A 25581-nucleotide genomic window follows, 5' to 3' on the forward strand; every position below is an offset into this window, starting at 1 on the left:
GGTGTACAATCTAGGATTCCCCCAAGATCTAGCAAAGGCAAAATTGGTCGCTGTTGTAGCAGGAGTCTCCCATAAAAGGAGCATGTTCGCCTTCCGACATTCCACATGCGCCAGCAGCTTCCTAGCTTTCACAGGGTTCCCCAAACCAGCCTGCCATCCATCAACACTTTGTATATTTTCCCGACTGCTAATCGCCCTGATCATTGACCAAGTGGATGCATTTGTCAATAGTAACAGCATTATGCGAAGCAGCCAACTGATTTTAAAGTCATCTCCCCTCCCCCCCACACCCACCCTCACCACCATCCCAACCACAGCAGTGTCTACCCAAATCAGAACCTTAAACAACCAACAAATAGAACACCACCTGCAAACCTGCATGAGGGTAGCTGACCGGGCTCCGACTATAGCCTCCTGGGTATCAGTAAGAATTCCGAACTAATTGCAAATGAGCACCCATAGGAATGTCTTTGTGGAAGACAGAAACAAGTCCACTGCGGACCAAGAAGGCATAGAGATATATACCAAAGTAAATAACCGATCAGCAGCTGCTCACTCTTGCCCATTGGTACCAGCACTCAGATCAACACTTTTGTTAGCATTGTTCTTCAGGAATGGGATGCTGGCCTCAATGAACGAGGTGGTCTCCTGCGATAGTGTGAAAAATAGACCTTCCTTTCGAACTGAAAATAAAGCTCTGCTGGAAACAGAAAAAAGGTATGTCACTGATCTTTCATGAAGTAGCTTTTTATCTTCATAAAAGGATTTCTGCTCCGCCCGCGCTGCAGCCGTGAAATCCAGGGAAATGAATGTTTTAGAAGATTCATATCGTGGATCACTCATCGCCATGGCGCAGCGTAATATTTTGTTACAGCCCCGGTACTTGAAAATTCGGGCCACTATCAGCCTCGGGGCCCCCCCCGCTTCGGTCTAGATTCAAACCCTCTATGGGCACAATCCACTGTAAAATGTGGTGATAATATCAGATCACTCAGAAGACCAAGAAGGAGCTTCACCAAAAAATCTTCCATCTGCCCACCTTCCCCAGCCCCCCAATCGCATTCTCTGGGACCCCAATTATACAAATATTATTGTTGCGAGAACAACAGTCAAAATCTTCACACTTCACCATAGTGCGCCGTAAGTCATTCAATATTTTGGCGTAATCGCCCGTCATGATGCTTACATCATCCTCTACCAAGCTGATCCTGCCCTAAGCTTCAGTAATTATTGTTGCAGGATTGGTGATGACAGAAGCAAAGCCAGCCTGCATACTATCCAAAAGGACCTGTACGCTGGGTGATTATTGATTATTGGGCTGGCCAGCGCCATCACTTAGTACACCGACTTCCGGGATCTGCTTGTTGTAGGTATCCATTTTCCCTTGCCTCTTTTACCGGCACCACTGCCCTTAGTCATTAAGAAGTGCAGCGTTCACAACAATGAATGTTCAAAAGATGTATGGATAAGACAGGGGGCACTACCACAATCAGTCCAGAGCCAAACACCCCCCGCCGGCCGTGCAGCACCTATTGCAAGCTAAAGATGCACCTGATGCACACTTTACAGAGGACATCTAAGATGGCATTCAACTCTGTGCCGACACCAGGAACACTGGCACAGTTTCTCAGCCGCTCCCAGGCAAGGACAGCCTATGCTTACTGCAGAGGCCAGCAAGAACTGGATTCACATGTCGGGGAGGCAAGAACAGAGGCCTCACCTTGGCCCGAAGGAGGCAACCCACCTGAACACTGCGATCGGATGTCGGGGCTCACAATGCCACCGGAAGTCCAGGAGCGATCGGCACAAAGAGTGGCAGGTTGCAGGCAGAGCGAGGACTGGGGCTGTAGCCGTGTCTCCCTCGCAGACTGCAATCAGGCAGCACAGCAAGGATCCTAGCCGCTCGGGCACCCGGCGGGGCAGTGTGGGCTGCAAAATATGGAGGATCGGACGAGTCCCTGTGGGCTGCTCAACACCACCCTTGCAAGCTAAGCAATTTGGGTTGCCAAGTCGTCATGTGGCCTTGTGGTACCTTTATTTAAGAGGATGGGCTGCAGTTTCAGTGAGGATAATAAGAGACCTGATAGTAGAGTACAGCAAAGGAGGCGAATCAGGACCAGTGGGAATGACCTGGTAATGAAGATTCCTCACTCATTGTGCAGCGTTTGTCGACTGTGTAACGCAATGTTGGTCCAAGCCACCCATGAACTTGCAAGTCCACAGTTTGAAACTGAGGAGAGCTAGGAGCCAGTTAGCTCCTGCTTGTTTCGCAGACGAGCCTAGTTAGCTGCACACCAACAGCTACTTTTGGCACCTGAGGGCAACTGATGCCAAACAAACATGCCTATGTGACATTAACTCTCTGCGTTTGGGTCAATCTTTAAATAAGCAGCATGACATATCTATAGAACCTATAAAGGGTAATAAATAATGGACAAAATGTTATATGTGCATATTATGTGGACGTTTGATTTGCGGAACACTTATGTACTAGCTCCTAGTTCCCCAGTGATAGCTCCTGCTCACTTCTTCATGCAGCATAGCCAGGAGCTGCTTTCTGCTTATTCAATTTTAAATTCGATCCATACACAAATGGTAACTAAAATCTTTACATGTTCCGCATATCATATCACCTCAACACCTACTGTGGTAGATGCCTAGATCCGAAGTCTTAAAATCGATCCATCGTCACAGGTTTTAATGCAATCTTCCCCTCTTTTTGAAGGTTTGGCAAAGAGTTTTCAAGTCAGTCTACTGCCCAAATCCCTGCTTCTCCTTGCCAGCAACAGAAGCTAGTATTGGAGTACATTTTGGAGCAGATTCATGTGTTTTCTGATCCCACCTTATATCTTAAGACTATTCTGCTCCTCCTGGCCTAGACACCCAAGCTACTGCTCACTGATGAAGCTCAACATAGCAGAAGCATGTCTGGGGATGCTTGTGGTCTTGTCCATAAGTGTTGTGACCTAGCAGTTCGGGCTGGAATGTCCTTTTTGGGGTGGGTCCAAGCCCGATGTGCACATGGTCTTTTCCATTGGCTTGTTATGCTGTAAAATTAATACAATTTCTAATAAAAAAAAATAGATTATTTCTTAACCTTCCAGCCATCACCTCTTGCGTTTTGCTGTAGTCTCGCCCATTTCCTGCATGAATGGAAATACACTACACAGATGTTTTCTCAAAGTTATCTGGGTGCACCTTGTGCAAACCTGGGTTCACCCTGCGCACACCAGTTAATTTTATTAGGACACTGCCACCCAGGGACAGGATTGGGAAAGGGCGCTATATATGTGCAGCTTATTTCCAGTGCTCCGACAGTGCTGCATCAGGGGGAACTTCCAAACAGGAGACCACCCTCACAGGGTTACTTCTTCAGGGTCACAATCCACATTATAGAGATGGCCGTCTGTGGCCATGTGCTTTAGTAAAGCACAGGGTATAAACAATATTTGTCACAGTTCCACAACCCAATTTGGTTCTCATGCCAGCAAGAACCAATTAACTTGACATTGTCAAACACACAGTACTGCCACAACAAGCCGTTAAAGTCATATCTTCCCATACAATTGCCATTTTAATGCAATGCAATTCATAGTCTATCATGTGGTGAGCAACTACAGTCTACCGAATTGCCAGACAGCCCAAAGCAATTTTAAGCTATAAAACCATCAGGTAGGCACTATATCAATGTCACATAACAGAACACCCAGAAAGTACTACATTTATGATATATGATATTTTATTTGTATCGCGCTCATACAAAGTGTTTCAGAGCGCAATGAGCCAAGGGAGGACAAAACAATTTTAGTACGCCCAGTGACATTGGCAAGTGCACGAGAGAGGGAAGGGGGAAAGTGCAAGGAGGAGGGGAGGGGATGAGTGGAAAGTGCTGAACACGGGATAAAAACAACAGGTAGTGCAGCCAGCAGATGGCAAGTTCAAGGTTAAGCGCAGACAAGGGGTGTCCAATAAATGCAGGTAAGGGGACTGTAGGATTGCAGATACAAGTGCAAGGGTTGCCAGGAGGCAGTGTGCGGGTGTGTGGCTGGGTGGGCAGGGACTTGGGCCTGAAAATCAGAGGGTAACCAGGTGCAGAAGCAAACAGATCAGCAGGGGAGAGGAAGAGCGTAGGCAGAATTCAAGAGGAAGGTCTTGAGGTGCTTCTTGAACCAAAGATGGTTCTCCTCAAGTTTCAGAGAGGCAGGGAGGCTTTTCCAGAGGGAGGCCCCAGCCCAGGAAAGATCTACCCCCAACTTGTTGCTTGGAGAAGCGACGGACCATGAGGGAGTTGGAGGTGGAGGAGCCAAGAGTAGGAAGGTATTTAAGGAGGGAGAGTTAAAGTATTGTGGACCCAGGCCCCAGAAAGCCTTGTAGACAATGCATAGAGTCTTGAATGGAATCCTTTCAGCCAATGGGAGCCAATTAAAAGATTTCAGGGCAGGAGAGATACGATCCCAGGGCTTGAGGCCAAGGACAAGTCTTGCAGTCCTGTTCTGGATGAGTTGCAGAGGGCGGGGAGTAGAAGCACTACTGCCTTTTATAAAAAGGTTCATGCTAATTTTGGGGCTCCTTTTCTTTTGCTCAATGGGTCACTGAAACCTCTACGCAATTAATCTGTTGGCTACAACACAATATTTGAGTGTATACCTGTGGATGCTGCGACAAATTACGGTTACTGAGCTAGTGTGTAGTATTGCACATAATACCTGGAGCAGAAAGACAAAGCTCAAGGCTCCACAAGTTAAGAGCACATTACATTACTTTTATCCCAGTTGCTTTTCAAATATATTCTAACCAGGATGTAGGACTCCAACTGGACAGAATACATTTAATCCACCTAAATCAACTGGCAATTAATAGTGATGTGGGCATAAAAAGCCAGGAACTGACCTTGTAAGAATTAAACACCAAAAAGAAAGCCCAGACTTAATGAAATTCTATTGAGGGATATATAATATTTTATTTATATCGCGCTGTTACACAAGTGTTTCATAGTGCGACCAAGCAAAGGGAGGGGAACAAGGGAGGACAAAAAATAAAAACAACAATCTCACTAGGCCCAGTGACATTAAGAACGCGCAAGTGCATGGAGAGGGGAAAAGGGGGAAAAGCACATGGAAGTTGGAGAACAGAGGAGAGAAAAGAATAAATACAGGCAATGAAAAAGTGGTAGTGCAGCCAGCAAGTGGCAAGTGCAAGATTAGTCAGATAGGGTATATCTGATAAGTGCAGAGGAAGAGTGGGGGACTGAGAGGCAGTGCAGGAGGGAGGCAGGGTGAGCAGGTAACTGGGCCCGAAGGACAGAGTGTACCCAGGTGCACATTGCCAAGAGAAACAGGTCAGCAGGGGAGAAGAAGAGGGGAGAAGAGGAGCAAAGGCGGAAGCGAAGAGGAAGGTCTTGAGGTGCTTCCGGAACCGGAGCTGGTTCTCCTCAAGTTTCACAGTGGCTGGTAGGCTGTTCCAAAGGGAGGCCCCAGCCGAAGACAGATCTGCCCCCAGCTTGTTTCTTTGAAAAACGACTGACCCTGAGGGAGTTAGAGGTAGAGGAGCGAAGGGCTTGAGGGGGAAGGTATTTGCAGAGGGACAGTTGAAGGTACTTTGGACCCAGGCCCCAGAAAGCCTTGTGGACAATGCATAGGGTTTTAAATGTAATCCTTGCATCCACTGGAAGCCAATTAAGGGATTTCAGAACTGGAGAGATACAATCCCAGGGCTTGAGGCCAAGGACAATTCTCGCAGTCCTGTTCAGTATTAGTTGTAGAGGGCGGACAGTGGAGGCAGGTAGATTTAGAAAGAGGCTGTTACAGTAGTCCAACCTGGAGAGAACCAAAGCTTGAGATACAGTGAGCTTCTGGGGGAAGGAGTGGAAAGGCAGAGTACCTCTGAGGAGTTGGAGTAAGAGGTTTGACTTTTTAGAGACCTCAGAGATGTGTGCGGAGAAGGAAAGTGTGGAGTTAAAGATGACCCTGAGGCTCTTGGCCTCGCAGGTGGGGGTAGGAGGAGGGCCAAGGGAGGCTGGCCAGAGAGTAAGGGGAAAGGATGGTGAAGGTGTACCCATGCGGAGGATCACAGTCTTGTTGGCATTTAGACAAAGATCGTTGGCAGTACACCCATTTTGAATGGCAATTAGGCAATCAGAAATGAGGGAGGGTGAGGAGGTGGCTGAGGGCAGCCTGAAAATTAGCTTCATCAGCACAGCACTGGAAGTTTGAGCAGAAAATGGAAATGCAGTAGGCGAGAGCTGCAAGGTATTGGTTGAAAAGCCAGGGCGAGAGGTTAGACCCCTGGGGAACAGGAAGGACCCAAGTTGTACCTGGAAGGGTCGATCAGAGAGGAAAGAGGTCAACCAGGCCAGAGCAATCAGAACACAAATGGAGAGTACTATAAACAACTACTTTGTAAAGAACGATAATGTCGAAGCAAAGTGGGGCATGGTCTGGGATGCAGGGAAGGCAGTTGTCCGGGTGGAATTTATTTTGCTGGCAGCAACATACTATAGGGAAAGAGCCCTTATAACGCAACAGTTGGAGAAGAAGGTAAAGGCAGCCGAAAACCTGCAAAAAGCCTGACAATCAAGGAAAACTCTGCGGGAGCTCAGAAAGATAAGGGCACAACTTGAAAACCAGACTGCAGATCGGGTGGCCCAAACACTGCTGAACACGAAACAATCCTACTACATACATGGGGGGAAAGCAAAAAGTTCCTGGCAGTGAAATTCAGAAAACAAAAAACCTGCAACTTTATAGTACGGCTAAAAGACACGCAAGGAACTCTACACAATGCGGAGAATGACAAATTGGAAATAATGGTGCAATTCCGCAAAGAACTCCTACGCAATGATAATCTGGACCAAGAACAACAGATAGCATACATCCAATCCACCCCCTTAACCCAGATAACGGAACAGGACAGGTTGATACTCGGGAACCCGATCTCAGCACAGGAGGTCAGCGACGCGATCTCAGTGCTGCCATCAAATAAGGCCCCCCCCTGGACAGCCTCGGAAAATGCCATTATAAGACCTTCCGCACACAGCTGCTGGCTCCGTTGACACGCCTCTACAATGTAATTAGGGAAGAGGGTTTGGTCACGGCTAATATGGGGAGGTCTACGACCATACTCCCCCTAAAACAGGGGAAAGAACCTACTGAATGCTCCAGCTACCGCCCCATCGCGCTATTGAACTCAGATTCAAAGATTTACGCAAAAATCCTCACTAATAGATGGATGAAAGTTCCCCCGAGCATCATTCATGACGACCAGGCGGAGTTCATCACAGAAAGACACACACAGGACAACGTGAGGAGGGCAATTTATATGATAGATTGGGGAACACGCACCCAACAAAAGTTTGCAGTGGCCGCTCTGGACGGCAGGCGAGCGTTCGACAACTTGGATTGGAATTATTTGCAACTGGTCCTAAAGGGCTTCGGCTGCGGCCCAGACTTCATCACGATGGTGCTCGCCAACTTCCGGATTCCGTCTACAAGCCTCACAGTCAACAGGCAGAGCTCTGAGCACATCCAAATACTCAGAGGCACAAGGCAGGGTTGCCCCCTCTCCCCCTCATCTTCGCGATGGCAATGGAACCGTGAGCGATTCGAATCAGACAGGACCCGGCAAACAATGGGGTAAAGTGTAGCCAGGAGTACCATAAAATTGCACTGTATGCGGTTGACCTCATGCTCTTCATGAGGCACTCTAAAGATACGATGGCCAGGGCCATGTCAAAGCTGCAGGACTTTGAAAAGGTGTCGTCTTTCGCCATCAACTTCTCCAAATCGAAAACAATGAACATCACAGAGAACATGGAAGGGATCGAGAACCTGGAGAAAGCATTCCCGGTAACTTGGGTAGGAGAGTCACTGGAATACCTGGTGGCACGTCTAACAAGAGATCTAGCTAATCTGTACAAGTCGAATATCGCACCCCTATGGAAGCAGCTGCAGGAGGACATGCACAGATGGGAAACCCTAGAACTGTCATGGTTTGCCCGCATCGCAACTGTGAAAATGACCGTACTCCCTCGCCTTCTCCATGTGGCGAGTTTGCTACCAGTGCCCCTACCACCAGCCAAGATCACAGAATTACAAAATACAATTTCCAAATTTATATGGCAAGGCAAGAAGCCACAAGTCTAAAAACATTCTAATGCGCCCCCAACTCCTGGGAGTCCCGGAGATAGGTAGATACATAATGGCTGCACATCTGGCTCTGATGTTGAGGTGGGCAAGGCCAGAAAACTTTAAGGGACGGTGCCGGATAGAGCAGTCAGCCCCAACAATCCCCTTAAAGGCGCTACTAGGCCTGTCCGTTGAGGCCCGGGAGAAGGGAGGGCCGCTATTGGAAGCGACCAAGCTGTCTCTACGATGCTGGGACAGGGCTCTGTGCTAGAAACACATTCACTGTGGAATGGGCCCCCTCACTCCACTATAACACAATCCAGATTTTTCACTGGGATTCCAGCCAAAAATCTGGGAAGGATGGAAGGGTGCAGAATCTCTGACCCTGAAGGACATGTACAGAGATGGATCCCCTTTGCTCTTCACGGACTGCCAGCAGAAATTTGGAATTGGGGAACGATAGCGATTTAAATATTTACAAATTAGACACTGCATCACACACCCAGCGGTGAAAAAAATCAGGCACGAGGCCGCCGACAGGTCTGGAGTTATGGACTGGCTCTATAGACTAATATCTAATGCACAAGCAAAGGACAATCTCCCATACAAAACGAATTGGGAAAGGGACGTGGGGGAACCAATAACAGAAGAGGAGTGGTATCAAATTTGGGCAAGAGCACATGGCTCATCCAAGTGCACCACGATTAAAGAATCAGCGTACAAACTGTGCTTTAGGTGGCACATGTCTCCCCCCCCCCACCCAATCGCATACACAAAATCAAGAACTACCCTCCTACGTGCTGGCAGCACTGTGGGGAGAAGGGAGCCCTGTACCACATGTGGTGGACATGCCCCAAGGCAGTGACATATTGGAAGGAAATCCTCTATAAAAGACATAGTGGGGATGGAGCTCCCGATGTCCCCAAAGACAATCCTGTTGGGAACAGCTGTGGAGGGCGCGTACGCAATGTCGGGGTCCCGAGTCGCCCTAATCACTCACCTATTATCAGCGGCAAGAATGACCCTGGCACAGCGAAGGAATTGCGAGTCGGGCCGTCATCAGCCTGGTGGTGGGTCAAGGTCTGGGGAGTAGTGGCGATGGAAAAGATATGCGCCCTCCGCACAGGAACGTTTCTAAAGTTCCTGGCAATCTGGAACCCTTGCCAGGAGCAGGTGAAAGACAGAGGCCCAATTCTTCAAGCCACGCCTGCTCAAAAACACATATGTCGTCCGAGGAACAAACCATTGCACAAACCGGACACACCCACAAGCGAGTGAACTCAGTAATGTCAGAACTCTGGACCGTCAAAGTTGGGGTACAAGGATGGGGGGTGGGGTTAGGGCTAAGACGGAGGGATACCAAAAACTGTCATCAACAGAAATGCGAATTGGTTCTTATGTACGGGGTTTGGTGGGGTTAACAGTGACATATGTTTTAAGGTTATCTGTCTTCGACTCATAAATAAAACAGTTTAAAAAAAGAATTAAAACACTAAATTGGGCCTGCCAGGATTCAAATACCTGGAAAGATGCCAAGCCTACCGATCTAGCCAAGTCCCAGAAAGATCTTCTTCAAAATGAACACTGAATAATGTATAGTACTCACTGTTGGAATTAGAGTCCATCATGTTCCAAAGAAAATCGGATGAACAAGGTCTTGCCAAGCTCCATTCATCACTATCAACACAATGAAAGCTCAAGGCTTGCTAAGAAGAGCAAACAAGCGTTCCAACAATGCGATGTCTTCAACGACTCTTCCAGCCTAATCTCAAAACATTGACTGAGATTACTGGAATATCTGTATGGACTCTTTCATAGGGAAGTGACAGAGCCTTCAGCCAAGGCCACGGTGTTGAGCGACGCAGGTGTGCAGGAGACGCTGCCCGATTATACATAGCACGCTTAGCTACATCCATGCTTCCGTGCCTATAAGAACCGAGGTACGGACCCTCTACAGCAGAGCACTCACAGGACAAGGCTGCATTGTTGAGCGACGCAGGCGTTTGGCGGTGATGGGGTTAGCAGCATAGATCGTAAATGCGGACAACCTCTCCCTTCTGTCTGCGGCTGCAAGGTAAGAAGGTGCTGGGAGAGGTAGCTTGCTACCCTCCTCACAAACCCTACCCCCCACCCAACTCGGTGCCCCTTCTCACTCTTGCACACCCGGTGTGACGGGTCCTCGCATCCCCACCCCCTCGATCTCTCCCCGCCTACATGTGCGCTTTCACATCCCCACTTACGTGCGCCCTCTCACAACACTGGACCACGTGCACCCCCTCGCAACTCTGGGCCACGTGCGCTCTACTTGGCCATGCGCACCCCTCCTCTTAGTCGGTGCACTCCTCGCATTCCCTCCCCCCTCATTCTTAGCTCCCGCCCCTGATCTATTGTGTATTGTTCTTGACGTTTTTGTTCCCCACGGTTGTTGGCTTACATTGCATTGCCTGCATTCCTGCTGTGTTCATCCTCCACTTCTAGGTGCCTTTGGTGATTGACTTGTGTGTGTCTTCCTTTGCTCAGGTTTTTGTGCTTTTCTCCTCTGCGCTGATATTGTGTGTTCCCCACGGCTCTCACTATACTGCCGGCTTCTTCCAATCTAGGTCCCCTGTTGTACTCTTTGCTCTGTTGTTGGCTCTGTCCTTCTTCCCTCCTATGTTCCTTGCTGCGCTCTGTGCTTTGCTGTTGGTCCTTATTCCTTCTCTTCTAGGTGCGCTGTACGTTGCTGCTGCCGATGTATAGCATCCGATTTTTTGTCCTTTGTTTCCTCAGTGTGCCCCTCCTCTTTCTGTGTCCCCTCCTACCCTAGTGTTTCCCCCGACCCCCGCCTGCTGGCTCCCCAGCGCTACTCCTTCCCTCCTTCCCCTTTCCTATCTGCACCCTCTATGGTGCTTTCCGTCCCACCTATGTTCTCGAACTGCTTTTCTATCGACTCTTGTATCCCTCTCACTAAGTATGGCAGGAAGACACTCAAAAGGGGAATCCTGGTCTCCAACCCAGGCCTCCCCATCGCTGATAGCTACACCAGTGCAGACAGACTCTTACCAACATACTCTTTGTAGTTGCCTCTCCAGGCCCAAGGACCCCCATGTGGTCTCTGTTCCCTCTCCTTTTTCCTCTTATGGTGGCACCTAGCGGGAGGCCCATGGCCCCCTTGCACTCCTCCAAGACCATCATTAATGTCTGTCCCTTCTATCCCCTCTCTGGCTCTTCTGCAGTCTCCATCCTCTTCCACCTCTGCTGCTTCAATGGCCACACGGTCGCCCGCTTCTTCCGCCACCCTCTTCCTCCTCCGCTACCTTACCTTCTCCTCTGTCCATCCACGGGAACCTGCAACATTTCCGCAGGGTGTACCTCTGGCCTGTATCCCTCCACGGAAGTCCTTCAAAGGGGTCAACCTTCTCCTGATTCCTACTCTCACTCAGCTGTCAGACACTCCTCTGACATCTGCCGTCTCCTGGAAGAACTTCATTTGGATGTACTCTGAGACTTCGTTCACGGCCAGCTCGATCACAAGCTTTGACACTCTCCTTCCTGATGGCTACAAGATCCTCTCCAAGCGCTGAACCAACCGTCCCAGTGGGGGTGTAGCCTTGATCTTCCCAGAGTGGATCCCTGCTTCTATCAATCCTATGCAGGACTAGTCCTCGTTTGAATACCTTCTGCAGGCTCTCCCTCTCTCTCCCCTGGCCTTTCTCTCACTGTGACCACCATCTACAGGCCACCTGGCCAGGTCTCCCCCTTGGGCTGACCTCCCCTCCTCCCTCCTCGACTCTAGCTCTCAACTTCCCCTCCTCAGAGACCTGAATATCCGCCTGGATTCTACCTGCCCTTCAGGTGACGTTCGCAATCGCTGCGACTGTCTCTCCCTCTATTTTTACCTCTAGCCCGACTCACTCTGCAGGGCACACCCTGGATGTTCTGATCTCCTCAAAACTTCCCCTCTCTAACCCCTCCTCTCTCCTGGAGTGATCTATGCATTTCTCCCTCCCTCCTTACCTCCCTCGCTCCCTCCTCAGGCCAAGCCTACCTCCAGCACTGCCACTTACCTTCTCGGTCATCCGACCCATGAAGCGTATGTCAGCTGAGGCTTTCGCCACTACTTTCTCTCCTCCTTCTGCACCTTTGGCTGACTCACACGTCGACACAGCCCTATCTAACCTTCATATTTCTATCTCCAACACTCTTAGCCGCTTGAAGCCCAAATCTAAAAGCAACTCTTGGTACGACTCCGACCTCGTCCCCAGTCAAAAGCAAGTGCAAGGTGGCTAAGAGCAAGTGGAGGGCATCAGGTGCACCGTCTAACAAACTGGCCTGCCGCCGGCAAAACAAACTATGTCCTCAGTAAGAGCCCACATCTAAGCCTGTGTCTCTTTGGCATCTATCAAAATCTGCAAGGAGCTGGCCAATCCTGCTGCAGTCTCTACCTCTCATGTTCCCTCTTCCAGGCCCTCTGCATGGCCCCGGCTTCTCATTTAATCACGAAAACTCAGGACATCCTGTCAACCATGTCTTCCTCTACCACCACCTCCTCCTCCTCCTCCTCCTCCTCCTCCTCCACTCCTGCCTCGCCTGTGGCCGCCTCTCCCCCTCCCTTCTCTTCCCTTCCCTTGTTCAACCCCAAACAATGTTTCTAGACAAGTCGGATCTATGAAAGTCTTGTCAAAGCAGGTTCTCCCCGGTTCATCCAGAACCATCAAGAACCAAATCAACACTGTTGCTCCAGCCTTGACAGATTTCTGCGATCACTCATTTGCGACTGGAACCTTCCCACCCCCCACCCCTTAAGCACTCTCTTGTGCCCCTACTCCTAAAGAAGCTTTCTCTCTAGCTAACTATCTCCATCACTTCTTTCCTGGGCAAACTCTTGGAAAATCTGGTAATCTCCCAGCTTAATCTGCACACTCAATCTGCTGGTTGCCTCTACGACCACCAGTCCTAGCTTCAGAGCTGCCAGAAGCATGCAAACTGCTCTCTTGAACACCTGTGAAGACCTGTTCTCCATCGCCTCCGTGATAACCTGGGTATCACTGATCGGGCACTGGCCTGGCTGACCTCCTTTCTCGCTGACTGACCCTCTCAGGTCCAACAGGGGTCTGTCCTCTCTTCTATCACTCTCTCCACTCGTGGTGTTCCCCAGGGGTCTAACCTTTCTCCCTGGCTTTTCAACCACTACCTGGCACCTCTTGCCCACTGCATTGCTACTTTGTGCTCCAACTTTCAGTGTTATGCGGATGACACCCAGCTTTTTTTCAGGCTCCCCTCGGCCACTTCTTCTCTCATTCCAGATTGACTGGCCGCAATTCAGGAACGATGTGCAGCCAATGATCTATGCCTTAATGCCAGTAAGACTGAGATCCTCCTCATTGGAACACCAGCTCCCTCCTTTCCTCCATCTCTGTGGCCGCCCACTCTGGGCCCTCTTCCTGCTCCTACTGGCAAGGCTAAGAACCTTGGGGTCATCTTTGACTCCACCATTTCCTCCCACCTCTGACGACTCTAAGAAGTCAAACTATCAGCTGCACCTCTTTTCCTCACTTTCCCCCAGAAGCTCACTGTCTCCAGAGCTCTGGTCCTCTTTAGGCTGCACTACAGCAACAGCCTCCTTCTAAATCTTCCTACCTCGACTCTCCAACCTCTACAACTTATCCAGAACAGGACTGTGAGACTAGTCCTTGGTCTCAAGCCCGGGGATCGTATCTCTCCAGCTCTGAAATCTCTTCACTTGCTCCCTGTGGCAGCAAGGATCAAGTTCAAGACCCTCTGTATCGTCCACAAGGCTTCCTGGGGCCGCACTACCTCCAACTCTCTCTTCCTAAGCATCTCCCTTCGAGAGCCCTCCACTGATCCACCTGCAACTCTCTGAGAGTCAGTCACTTTTCCAAGCAGAGAGTTGGGGCAGATCTCTCTCTTCAGACGGGGCTTCCCTCTGGAACAGCCTCCCTGCCTCTCAAACTTGAGCAGAACCACCTCTGGTTCCGGAAGCAACTCAAGACCTTCCTTTCACTTCCGCTTTCTCTCTTCCTCTCCCCTGCTGATGTCCCGACTGCTCCATGCACTGGTCACATGGCTACCCGTCTGAACTTGGGCCCAGGCTCCTGCATGTCCAGTTGCCCTTCGCACTGCCTCCTAGCTCCCCCAGAACTTGTGGTCTGTATCTGGAACCCTACAGTCCCTTCTCTCTGCACTTATGAACCAACCGCTGGCTGAACTTTTTAGTTACCTGCCCTTCTCCTGCTCCCCCAAATCCCCACAGCACTTCTCCCCTTCCACTTCTCTGCACTTGCGCAATCTGAATGACAAGGCCTCCCTCGGCTTCCCCCTCCTTGTCGGGCCTAGAAACACTTGTGTACAGGCACGTTATAAATGCCATATCATTCTTCAAGCCTTCGGGGTCATGTGCCTGAGCAATTCTATGACTTTACAATTAATACAATTCCCCTCTCCATTGACTTTTTAAGGGAAAGAACCAGACTTGTTAGCAAACTCTTCAAACTAAATCCATGTAATTGCCTTAGAGACTTACTTTCCTCTTGCATAATGAGCAAAGCTAACTAGATATTTTACTAAATGTAGTGATGAATACTTCCATCCAGTCTGTACATCTACTGCAATACCATACACTGTAGCTAGTCTCCAGAGCTCGCTTTGCTCTACAAATATGATAGCATTATATATTAGGAACTGCAGAAGAGAGCTGGTCAATCCGGAGGCCGGGAAAGCAAGCAGACTCTGCAAGTAGCCACCTGCATTTCATGCCGAGTTACCCGGCCTCTGCCCATGCAGAGTTACTGCGCCTCTGCCCAGCCTTCAAACCGTCCTTGGAGGTGATAACCCAGGCCAAGTCACTACTGGAGTGCCACACCTCAACCCCCTGCCCCCTACACCACTCACCTGTGCACCTCTTGACTCACCTTCAGGTCCTAAAAATAGCAGCCATAGCTAATTTCTTTTAAATGAAAGCATGAATTGCTCAAAGCCTGCCTCCCTTAAAAACAAACAAATTCATCAGCACCCCAGATGATGGCTCTGTGAGCTCATGTTGATAAATACTGCTTTTGTTGGTGCACAGGGCTGTAATACGGTGCTTGGGCCTACCTGGCTGGGGGCTGAGAACCATTAGCGGCCCTGCCCCAACCGCCCCCGAAAGGGTATTTAACGCTATATTGAAAACAGTATATCAATGACAGGAAAGGGCCATCTTGGCCACCTGAAATTGAAAATGACCCTGCCTGTCATCAAACCTATACTACATACTTAACCTCAGGCTATGGGTTTCTTTAAACATTGGGAAAGTTTAGATTTATAAATCATCTGAAATGTTCCTTACACAGCAAATGGAGGGGCAAGCATGCCCTATACGGTACACTGCCTGCACTCAGCTGCACAGAGCCCTGCACTGAAACAGTTTTCAGAGCCTTCTTTATCATATTTATGTAATCATTTGTTTCCATTCATGCAGCTTAACTGGGAGGTCGTTGCTTGGCATTCACTTGCCAGCACCTGAACTCATTAAAAAACCCAGCAAAGTGACCATGAGGGAAGTGTGAGGCAAGCGTGGAGGTTTGCGGTCTCGTGGACAGATGGAAAATTCCCGTCGAGTCCTGCGCGAGTACCTTTGTACAATCTCACATTACTTCCTTTACAATAATGTTTGATTGAAGAGTTTGTCCCATGTTAACCTTACCACTAGTAAAATGACTGGACAAAGTAAATACTTACTAGGGAGTCAATCCGTTCCATTGGCAATTAATCCTGAGGCTGTTCCCGAGCCTGCGAATGTTAAAACCTTCCTACCAAATCTGGAAGCAGATTCTCCGTCTATTTACCTATTAAATCTGGGTTGCTCGGAAGAGGTTGCTATAGCCAAAATTGCAAAAAAAAAAAAAAAACATGGGATATCCGTTGTTGATAGAAAATCTTGTGGTTGGAGATTGTCCAAAAAAAAAAAAAGGTATGAAAAAATCCAAACACTTGGCGACAAGTAAAATGACACCCATTGCTCGGCAAAACAATCACAGACTTCTTTCCTTGCTCGGGCACCAGCAACCAGCACAGAACTTAGATCTTCAACCGGTGCTGTGCTCAGACTTTAGTCGAGTGGTCTAGCTTTAAGGATCCAAGTATGATGGAGGCGGTAAAAAAAAAAAAATGGATGGCTCACTATTACTTCCAGAAACTGTAGATTTGATTAAGGTGGGTGAATTGGAGGAGTGTGTTAAATTTATGGAAGAATGTGTCTCATCAATATGGGATGGCTCTCCTCCAGGGCCCCCTATGCTTTAACAGAGCTTTTAACATCAAAAAGCAGAGAGTCCAAAAATCCAGGGAACTGAGGAATAGATGAGTTTACTTCATACGCTTTATGAGGCAGATGAAAGGATCAAGCTCACTTCTCCCTTGAGTTCTGTAAATCAAGTGAGAAGATTCTGAACTTGGTTGGCGAAGAGGCTCAGATAGCTATCAACATATGTTTACCTAACAATAAAAAAAAATAAAAAAATTAAAAAGAAATCAAAAAGAAAACAAAAATGAATTATCGATTAGGAGCTCAAATGATAATACATATTGTTGCGTTCACTATTTAACAGAGAAAGCAGCAACGCAAGACCTGGAGAACTCAACATGTGGAAAATTACCTGCACACAATAAAAAGAGGGATTGCTCTATTAAGTAAAAGAAAAAAAAAGGTGGGTGCAGACCAGGATGGAAGCAGCTCTAACAGCTTCAACCTCAACTCAAAGCAAGATGACTACTACTAAACCAAACTTATAGGTTCCTGTAACTACTCCCTCTGGTTTTGTGGAAGCCCCCCAAATTGAAATTGTGAAGTGTGATTCTGGCATACAAACTAGCCAAATGGGTTATTTTAAGAACTGGAATAAGCATGATAGCGAATCTCGACTCAAAAGTAATAATAATAACACGCAAGTTCTCGCGCTCTGAAACACTTGTGTACGAGCGTGATAGAAATAAAATATCAATAAAGAAGTGGACTCAAAGTCAATAGCTGTGCAGTGCATAAGGAACACACGACTGTGGCCATACTGCCCAAGATGACTTTACTTTACAGTCCGCAATTCCAATGTGTGCATCACGCTAAGATGCTACTTACAATTAGCGCAATGGTCAATGTAAAAAGAATATTAGTGTGCAGACTGAGGAAGTAGTAGGTGTGTTAGATCTGGCAGAGGGAAGTAGAGGTGGCTTAAGTGCCACAGGCATGGGTAATGTTTTTTACTCCTCCCTTAATAGTTTGAAGGCTCAGAACAAAACAGAGTCTAACTCCAAACAGAAGAACATTCTGGCCAATATGAAATGTTACAGTCTTCGACAACAACCCGGGGTGTGTGCCTAATGAATGACGTAAAGGGTAAAAGCTCCAGGTGTGAAAATAAGTGCTCTGAAAGCTCTGCTGAGAATACACAAAAAAGGCTATACGCAGCTACAGATTTTGCTTCTCCCTTCTTCGTATTGTAGTTCCTATTGGGATCTGATAATAGCTCAAGGATTATTTAAATTAGGTCAACTGTCCTGGCTCTATTATACAAAATTCCCCACCTCTGTTTGAGTACAACAAAAGATATCGAATGGGTGGACTTTAATGATCATAGAACTGATAGTGGCCCTACAAACACCATATAAAAGCAGTCCAAGCTATGAAGTTAGAAGTCAAAACCCTTAAGGGAATGGGGTTTTGATCTGCAAATTGGTACATAGTTTACAGATCGAAACAATACAAAACAGGAAATTGGGGTCTAAAAGCCTAATCGAAGCGAACTGTGTTAATAAGGATCTAGAAATAATGGGTGGAGAGAGGAGTGATTCAAGAAAAGTTCGTTTTACTAGACCTCAGTCAAGGAAGGACTGGTCTTGGCTTTCAGCATCTTTGGGTGACAAACGAGCTAAAGACGATGACCAGGTATTGTCCCTAGAAAAGGGAATGAAGGCCAGGATCATAATGAGAAGAGCATTCAGAGATTGAATAAGATAGGTATGTTATCCTGTAACATAAGAGGTTTTGTCAAATTAACGCATGATGATGAGCGGTAAGCCTTTCTTAGCCTCCGTGGTTACATTTTTACAAGAAACTTGTGCAGTAGAGGCATTACACTGGGATGGGCATCACCGTTTCTCACAATTGGCTGACAAAGCTCATGGAGGGAGGCCTTCTGGGGGGCTTCTTATTGTGCTTGAGAATAGTTTGGGTCTTGCTGGTAGTTATGTTTCTGAAGATCTAAATGGTATGGTGGCAGTGAAAAAAACTCTTTGCCAGGTGATACATGGCCTCACTCAATTTTGCCTATTAACATTTATTGGCACCCTACTCACCTGGGCATTCACATATTTTAGCAGCCTTGAACAAAATAATTGAGTTCCTTAAGACTGAAGATCCAGAAGGAGAGTTCAAATTGGCTGATGATTTAAATGTAATCTGCCTTATTCCAGAATACTGTATGAAAACAGGAAAGGGTTGGGACACTGATTATGTGAAGAGGCAGCATGAACTTGGCGCTTTTTGGGCTGAATTGTGTGAGGTTTGTTAATGGCAAATGGCCAGGTAATTGGGGATATTTCGAGTAAACCGACTTGTCTTAAAAACAATCAGATGGCCTGGATAAATTACATATTCCTGACCCCAGGGCTATTCCATGCATGTAAGCAACTACAAATAACTCCTCATAAAGCAAGTGATCATTGCTTCTTATTAGCAACACTGAGTCTGCAGGTTCACGTTGCCCCCAAATAAGCAAGTAAGCGTTTACATGCACAGGCCAAACCCCCCCCCCCACAAAAAAAAACTGTGTACGGTGGAGGACTGATCAGTTGGAGAGATTTAATAGTAGAAATGGCTGACTTTTGGAATGATACAACGTGCCTTGTAAAGCAGCAGACCATTAGAATTGAGCCATTTTCATCCTTTATCGTGGAGAAAGCGATAGGAACTTGTAAGGGAGGGTGGGGGTCACAACCGCTCAGTGTGTTCTCGCCCCCATAAATACAATGATGTGCAGAACGGGCACAAAAACTGAGGTCTGATGTAAGGAGAATAAGATTGGGCCCCGATATCCCTAGTGAGAAAAATATTCAGCAACAGTATAAAAATTGGCTTAAGGGCCCATAAGTTTTTATTGGCACAACAGAATGGGGAAGTCACGTTTGACATTATTTTTAAATCATGATTCGAGAAATGTTTAAGCTGTGGTGCAGAACCAGGAAGATACTAACGTGGACTCCTTAATCAATCCCATCGGAGAGCCTACATGGGCGGCTCATTTTTTTGGAGCTATACAAAGCAACAACATTAGTGTGTTTGGCAGTTGGTCATGGGAGATTAATTTAAGCATGCAAAACATTTTGTTGGCAATACATAAGGCGTCCGATTCCGGGGCCCAGGGGCAAATGGCTTATGCAACAAAATTATCAAGACGGCCCCAGAGCTATGGGCCTCTATGCTGCATTTGCTATTTGGAACATTCCGAGTAAAAAAGTTGTCTCCAGAGTCTTGGAAGACATCAATTAGAGATACGATCTACAAGAAAGGGAATCGCCCGTTGCCTGGAAGCTACCACCCGATCATCCTCCTGAATGCAGAAAACAAGGTTTTTCCATTCTTCTGTTAAAGAAAATAGAGGAATGGATGGGTCTTGCTAGCCGTCTTTCGAAGTTCCAGAGGGAGATCAGGACAGAGGCTAATGAGGTGTTAATAAATGGGCTCATTGAGAAGGCTATGAAAGCAAGGGCTGACCCCTTGTATGTCTCCAGTGTCAAATTAACTCTAATTTTCAACAGGATCGGTAGGTAGGTCTCGTTTATGGGAAAAACTAAATAGCCGGAATGTCCACCTTTGTCTATTTACATTCCGAAACCAATTTAGGGGTACATAAACATGGGTATGGACTTCTTCCTCTTCGAGCTAAGGACAAGCTATCACGTTTTACTGTTCCAATTACAATACCTAATCTAATTCAAGCAAGGGGAACATTTTGGTCCCACCAAGTAACAACAGCCCTAAGAAAACACACCAGGAGGTGTCACCAGAGCTATAGTCCTCTATTACCTCAAGGTTTGGCCAAGAAAACTATTACATAAGCAATGTAAAGGTTCTTTCATATACAATTGAAAATCGGAAAATTCATCAATAAATCATAATTAGTACAAGTGTTCTTTTTAATAAGTAGCATGAGTAGCCAACACACGTTTAGACCCCTTAACCACAGGTCTTCGACCTTCCACTTAGATTGGCAAGATCAAACCAGCCAAACAGTATACAGCGGAAAAAGATGTTCCCAAGATGCCCTATATAGAAGAGCTAAAATGCTCACAGTGTTGATGAGGGCCATGCAATATTGTTTCTCTTTGTCGTAATGAGACCTCTCAGATTCAAGGTTGATCAAAATCAATCAGTTACAGATCGTGGTGTTATGAAGCAGCTCAAATAAAATCAGACCATTCTTACATTATTTCAAAAGGAGCTATTACACTCCTGTATCCCGCAATATCAGGTAAAAATGCAGCAGTGAGTATTTTAAACAGATCTCATTCCTTAATAGATGTTAGATCCCAGCATGACCTTATTAACACCTTAAAATCTTCTTCAGTTACAGTAAAGGTGCCCTGATCTTTTGTTCGACTTTAGCAAACTGACCCTTTTCAAATTAAACCAGCAATTCAACAACAGCCTGTCATATGCTCAGGACACTCAGCTAATAATCTGGTGGTGAGACCCTTCTGACCAACTGGCTCAGGTGTGCCTTTGCTTAGAAACTGTCCCAAGAGTGGATGAAGAAACATTGGCTTCAGGTGAATGAGTAGAAAACGGTACTACTTCTTGATCCTCCAACATTACTAGTAAGTTCTTTCTCTCACTTCAACTTCACCATCTGCATACTAGCATATCGATTTCTCATGCTCCAGTGCATAATCTTGGAGTTATTATGCAATCACCCATGTCCATTATTCATAGATAAAAATTGTCAGAAAATCCTGATTGTACCCAACACAGTCTACTGTAGCATGCCCTCCCCATCTTCTAGTGAAGTGAAAGGGCTAAGGATGGTGGGAACCCATGTAATCTCACACCTGGGTTATTGTGCTTCTTTAAATAGTGGACTATCCCTGTCCAGTATATCAAGATTGGAAGTTACTTAAAAGCAGTGCTGTGGGATGGACTGCTGGTTTAAGGAAGCAGGAATAGGTAAAAACTGCCTAGCATTTCATCCACTTACAGGAGGTAAAGGACCTAATTACCTACCAAATTTTTGTCAAATGCATTTCATTTCGCTTTATCAATAGAGCATACTGTTGTATCTTTATTCAAGCTTCAATGATTGATATGAAAACACCCTCGCCCTAGTAGGTCAAGAAGGTTGCACGTAGTTGTCCTGCAGGTCCACTGTGAATTATTCCATCGATAACAGTTGCACAGCTTGTTCCACCACAACTGATGCAAGGTGCATCTTGCTTGGGACACATCGACGGTATGACCAATTTGTCTGCGAGTAACATAGTTGTGATGACCCTTGCACCCATTGGAGTTCAGTTGGTATTTATTTTATAGTTAATTTATAATGCGCTTAATACTAGCGAATGGTTTATAAGCGTGGGTTCGGGATTCAAACCTGTGGTGTGCTGTGTTGCCTTGCTTCCACGACAAATAGGTTGCCCCTGAACTATCCTTCCTCCCAAACTCTGACAGTGGAATACCGAGAAAGATCACCCCTGGGGAAGTCGGACTGAGCTACTTATGACACATATTTAATGATCTCTTTCCAGAAACCTTCGATTTTTAGACATTTCAACCAAATGTGCAATAGTGAGTCCACTCCCTCACACTGACGCCAGCATTGGGGATGGGCGAAATTGCTAGATTCCGCTACGCCAGCCGCCAAAATGAAATCTCTCAGATTTTGATCCGCTTTGCCCATATCTCAGCCGTTCCGCCACACCTTTGGATTCGGCCAAAGTTTTCGCACTCGTCCGGTGGGTTGTGAAATAATTGCTGTCGCGCCCCACTTCCATTATCACCTTACAGCAAAACCCATCAAAAACCACACGGGCACTGCGTTTCTTGTATCGCACACGATTCTCTTTCGCATTCATCAGCCCATTTCGGTCATGCGGGACGCACATTTTTTTTGATTGTGTGAAATGGGTCATCATGCCGCAAAAGGTAGTCGACTAATGGTTTGCACGGGCAAAATAACAACGGCACGCAAAACATACCTTTGTACCGGTGCAAAGGTTTGCGCGGGCAAAGGCTCACGAAACGAACGCCAAACCGGGACAGATGAAATATTCTGCTTGGCGCACGAAATTACAGTGGAACCGTAATGATTATTACGCAGAAGCATAAACCAGTGGGCAGAATTTTTGCCCAGCATCTGTTGGGAATGCTTGGATCATAGCTTTCATGTACCATCCATACGTTTCAATAAATGAAGATCCCTTCGTCAGACCCATTTCCCCTCATTATCCCCCTTAATTTGTAGGAGGTGTTTGGATGTGTGTTCATTTCAGTAGTATTTAGAACGGAGCCGAAGCTTATCTTTAATGAACACCTTCTTCTTGCACCATAGACACTCCAGATCCCAACTGCCGGGGATCCTCACTTTACCCCCAATTCCTACTCCTGTTGTTCAGTAGTAGGTAACAGAGCCTTGCTGTTACTTGTGCCTTGTTACTTGCATTCCTATTAAGCGTTTCGCGGCTTCTAGAAGAAATATATTTTAAACAAAACGATACACTGCAGGACAGGCTAACGGGAAGACGTCAAACAAATCCAAAAACATTGATCAGCAGTAGGGTTTTGAAAAGAATATGAAACAATTTGCAAGTACCGTCAACACTCATCTTATGGTTGATATTCCGCGGTACCATGTGTACAATTAGCCACTTGGCTTCTAATTGATGTATGGGTTGATTCAGCAGGGTTTCAAATGAGTTTCCATGTTTATACTCTGATCATTCACCCGAGTACATTTAAAGCATGTATTGACAATAACATCGTGACTGCATTTATACAATTATTTAAAAACGTTCAGCATCTCGATCTCAAGATCGGCCATTGGATAACCACGATAGAGAAGCGTTCACTCATGTAAAGCAGCATACTCTGAAATACCACCAACCATACCTCGTATGGTTAGTGAATGAAACAGATTTACGTTTCGTATGTAAGAACACGTTATGGCACGACGTGAGCTTTATCGACAAGCCATAAGCATCAGTTTATCATTTGTGGTTGAGTTCAAACTCCTTTAAATAAAACAAGAAAGAACGCTATGATTTTACATTATTCTCTTTTGTGCCGCTAAAGAATGCCTCGCAGCTATTGGATGACAACCCATGTAAACAATTACAACGCGCAGGCGCCCGGCAAGCAGGCATGTTGGTTAAACAGCCGGTACATGCACACGTGTGGTGCAAAGCCAATACGGACAGGGAACAGGGCAAATGCTGCAGGAATCTTGAGAAAAACAAAAGCGGGAGTCAGTCAGGAAGAGCTTGCATGTGGAAAAAGTAGCAACTTAAAGATTGTTGAAACTAGGGTCAGGTGGCAATGCACACAAACTTATGAAAAAAATGTAACGACAGGTCTTAAAGGACGCATGTTTCAGACAGATATGTCCAGGTGACACAAACGCTACATGGACTTGGGGCTAGTATCAGACACCTAGAAAAAAACCCAGCACGAGTAGTATCTGTGTATGAAACGGATTCAGTGCATACCACCGGAAGGTAAGGCATACACACGTAAAGAACAAACCATGCAGAGCAGGGTAGATGTTGCATAAGTGAGCAAATACTTAAAGGAAAGGGCAGCAGGCCTAGCAAGTACTTTTTGTCAGCAATAACGGAGGATGGACAGGTGCTGTGCATGTAAGAAACAAACAGCATTGACAGGCTCAACTGACCAAGAGCTGGTGTCACTGTCAGGCATGCACACGTGGGCAGCAGGATGGAAAACACACACACACACACACAGGTAACCTAAATGCATTTTCCAACAAATGTGAGCCTATAGTGCAGTGTAAAGGTATGAAAACTAATAGAAAGACGCATTCACTTCCAACAGCCCCCGCACTAGGAACACCATGTCACTGACACCAACAACAACAGGACCTGAGAGAGCAGCTCCGAGCTCAGTGTGCGTAGTGAGGCAGAGACGGGGTGCGGCTGGACAGTGTCCGGTAACCCCGAGCTGGCAGACTGTCCCTGGAAGCAGGAGCAGTGCCAAGAACTGTGGAGAGGCTGGTGAGGCCTGCCCCGGGATGCAATGAATGGCCGCACTCACCGCTTTCAATCTCGTTTCCTTTCTTGGCGGTGGCAGCGTTTCCCATGGCTCGGCAGGCGGCGGCTTGAGGCGCTCCCCTGAGCGGCGCGGTAAGCCTGGCCTGCAGGCGGTGCGGGCTGTGGCTGCTTCCTCCCGGCCCTCCTCCTCCTCCTCGGCTGGCTCTGCTCCCCTCTCCTTGGCCGCAGACGGGCTCTGCACACACCGGAAGTGACGAGCGATCCCTGGGACTCCGGGGGGTGGTTGTCATGGGCGACCCTCTCGGGTTAGACCCTGAGGGGAGCGTCCGGTGGAGCGGGTGCTAGGACAGGGAAGGGTGTCATCAGAGCACCCGCACATAGTAAAGGCGTGGATGCCGTGGAAGAAGGGTTTTGTGAACGGTAAGAGGTACACGGACTTCACCAACACCATGCACAGTGCCGCTTATGCTCTCGTCAAGAAATACTGTACCACAATCTTCGCACGTTGTTCACTAACCTATAAACCAAGGCTAAGTGCAGCACCACAGTGACCTGCAGCCATACAAACCAATGTAAACGATATTCCAAAAGGCAGCCAGAAAAAGCAATGAGCAATATAACTTTTTATTTCAAATGTGAAACCCTAGAACACACTACAATTTACACCTAACTACCTAGGAACAATTTTCAAAGCCTCAGGAAATGGGTGTGCATTTATTTCTTTATGTGCTTTCTCCTTGAGCTTATCAGTCAGGGGATCCCAATCTGAATTTAAAAAAGGCTGTATGTTGTGGCCTCTAAGGACGACAGGACGCCTGGAGCGATTCTAACTGGCTTTATTATATATGACAAAATAGGTGAGCCCAGTAGTCCATGTGCTGGTCAGTGGCAGGTACTCACAGTGTCAGGCTGGGCCTCCCAGTTGCTTCACAGGAGGCAGGGTGTGCAGTTGTACTGCACGCTGTAGACTTCCAGGGCCCCCATGAGGCCTCCTGTGGCATTGGACTTATGCCGTGGAAGCTTGCTGTGTAGGCTCATGTGGGCCTCGGGTACGTGGGCTCCTTAACAGGAGCAGCGCTCTTCAGACACGACCTATCTGGCGCTCTGCCAGCCTCTCACTCGCGCCAACATTCTTTTGCGGAACGCGGGTCCGCAAGATCACGTTGGAACGAGATCTCGCGAGACCGCGCTCCCGCGATCACGTGAT

The 25581-nt window shown here is 47.2% G+C and overlaps 1 protein-coding gene across 1 annotated transcript in view; it reads right to left on the reverse strand.

Annotated features, from left to right (window-relative positions):
* The window catches only part of PRKACB (protein kinase cAMP-activated catalytic subunit beta), a 1065959-nt gene extending 1041328 nt beyond the window's left edge, over window positions 1-24631 (reverse strand). Inside the window, exon 1 of the mRNA XM_069641606.1 lies at window positions 24418-24631. Coding sequence (XP_069497707.1) covers window positions 24418-24463 — 46 coding nt within the window. The 5' untranslated portion in view covers window positions 24464-24631. The remainder of the gene's footprint in view (window positions 1-24417) is intronic.
* Window positions 24632-25581: the final 950 nt, after the last annotated feature.

Source organism: Ambystoma mexicanum, chromosome 1q (genome assembly GCF_040938575.1).
Source record: "Ambystoma mexicanum isolate Mex_15411 chromosome 1q, UKY_AmexF1_1, whole genome shotgun sequence".
Taxonomy (NCBI): Eukaryota; Metazoa; Chordata; class Amphibia; order Caudata; family Ambystomatidae; genus Ambystoma; species Ambystoma mexicanum.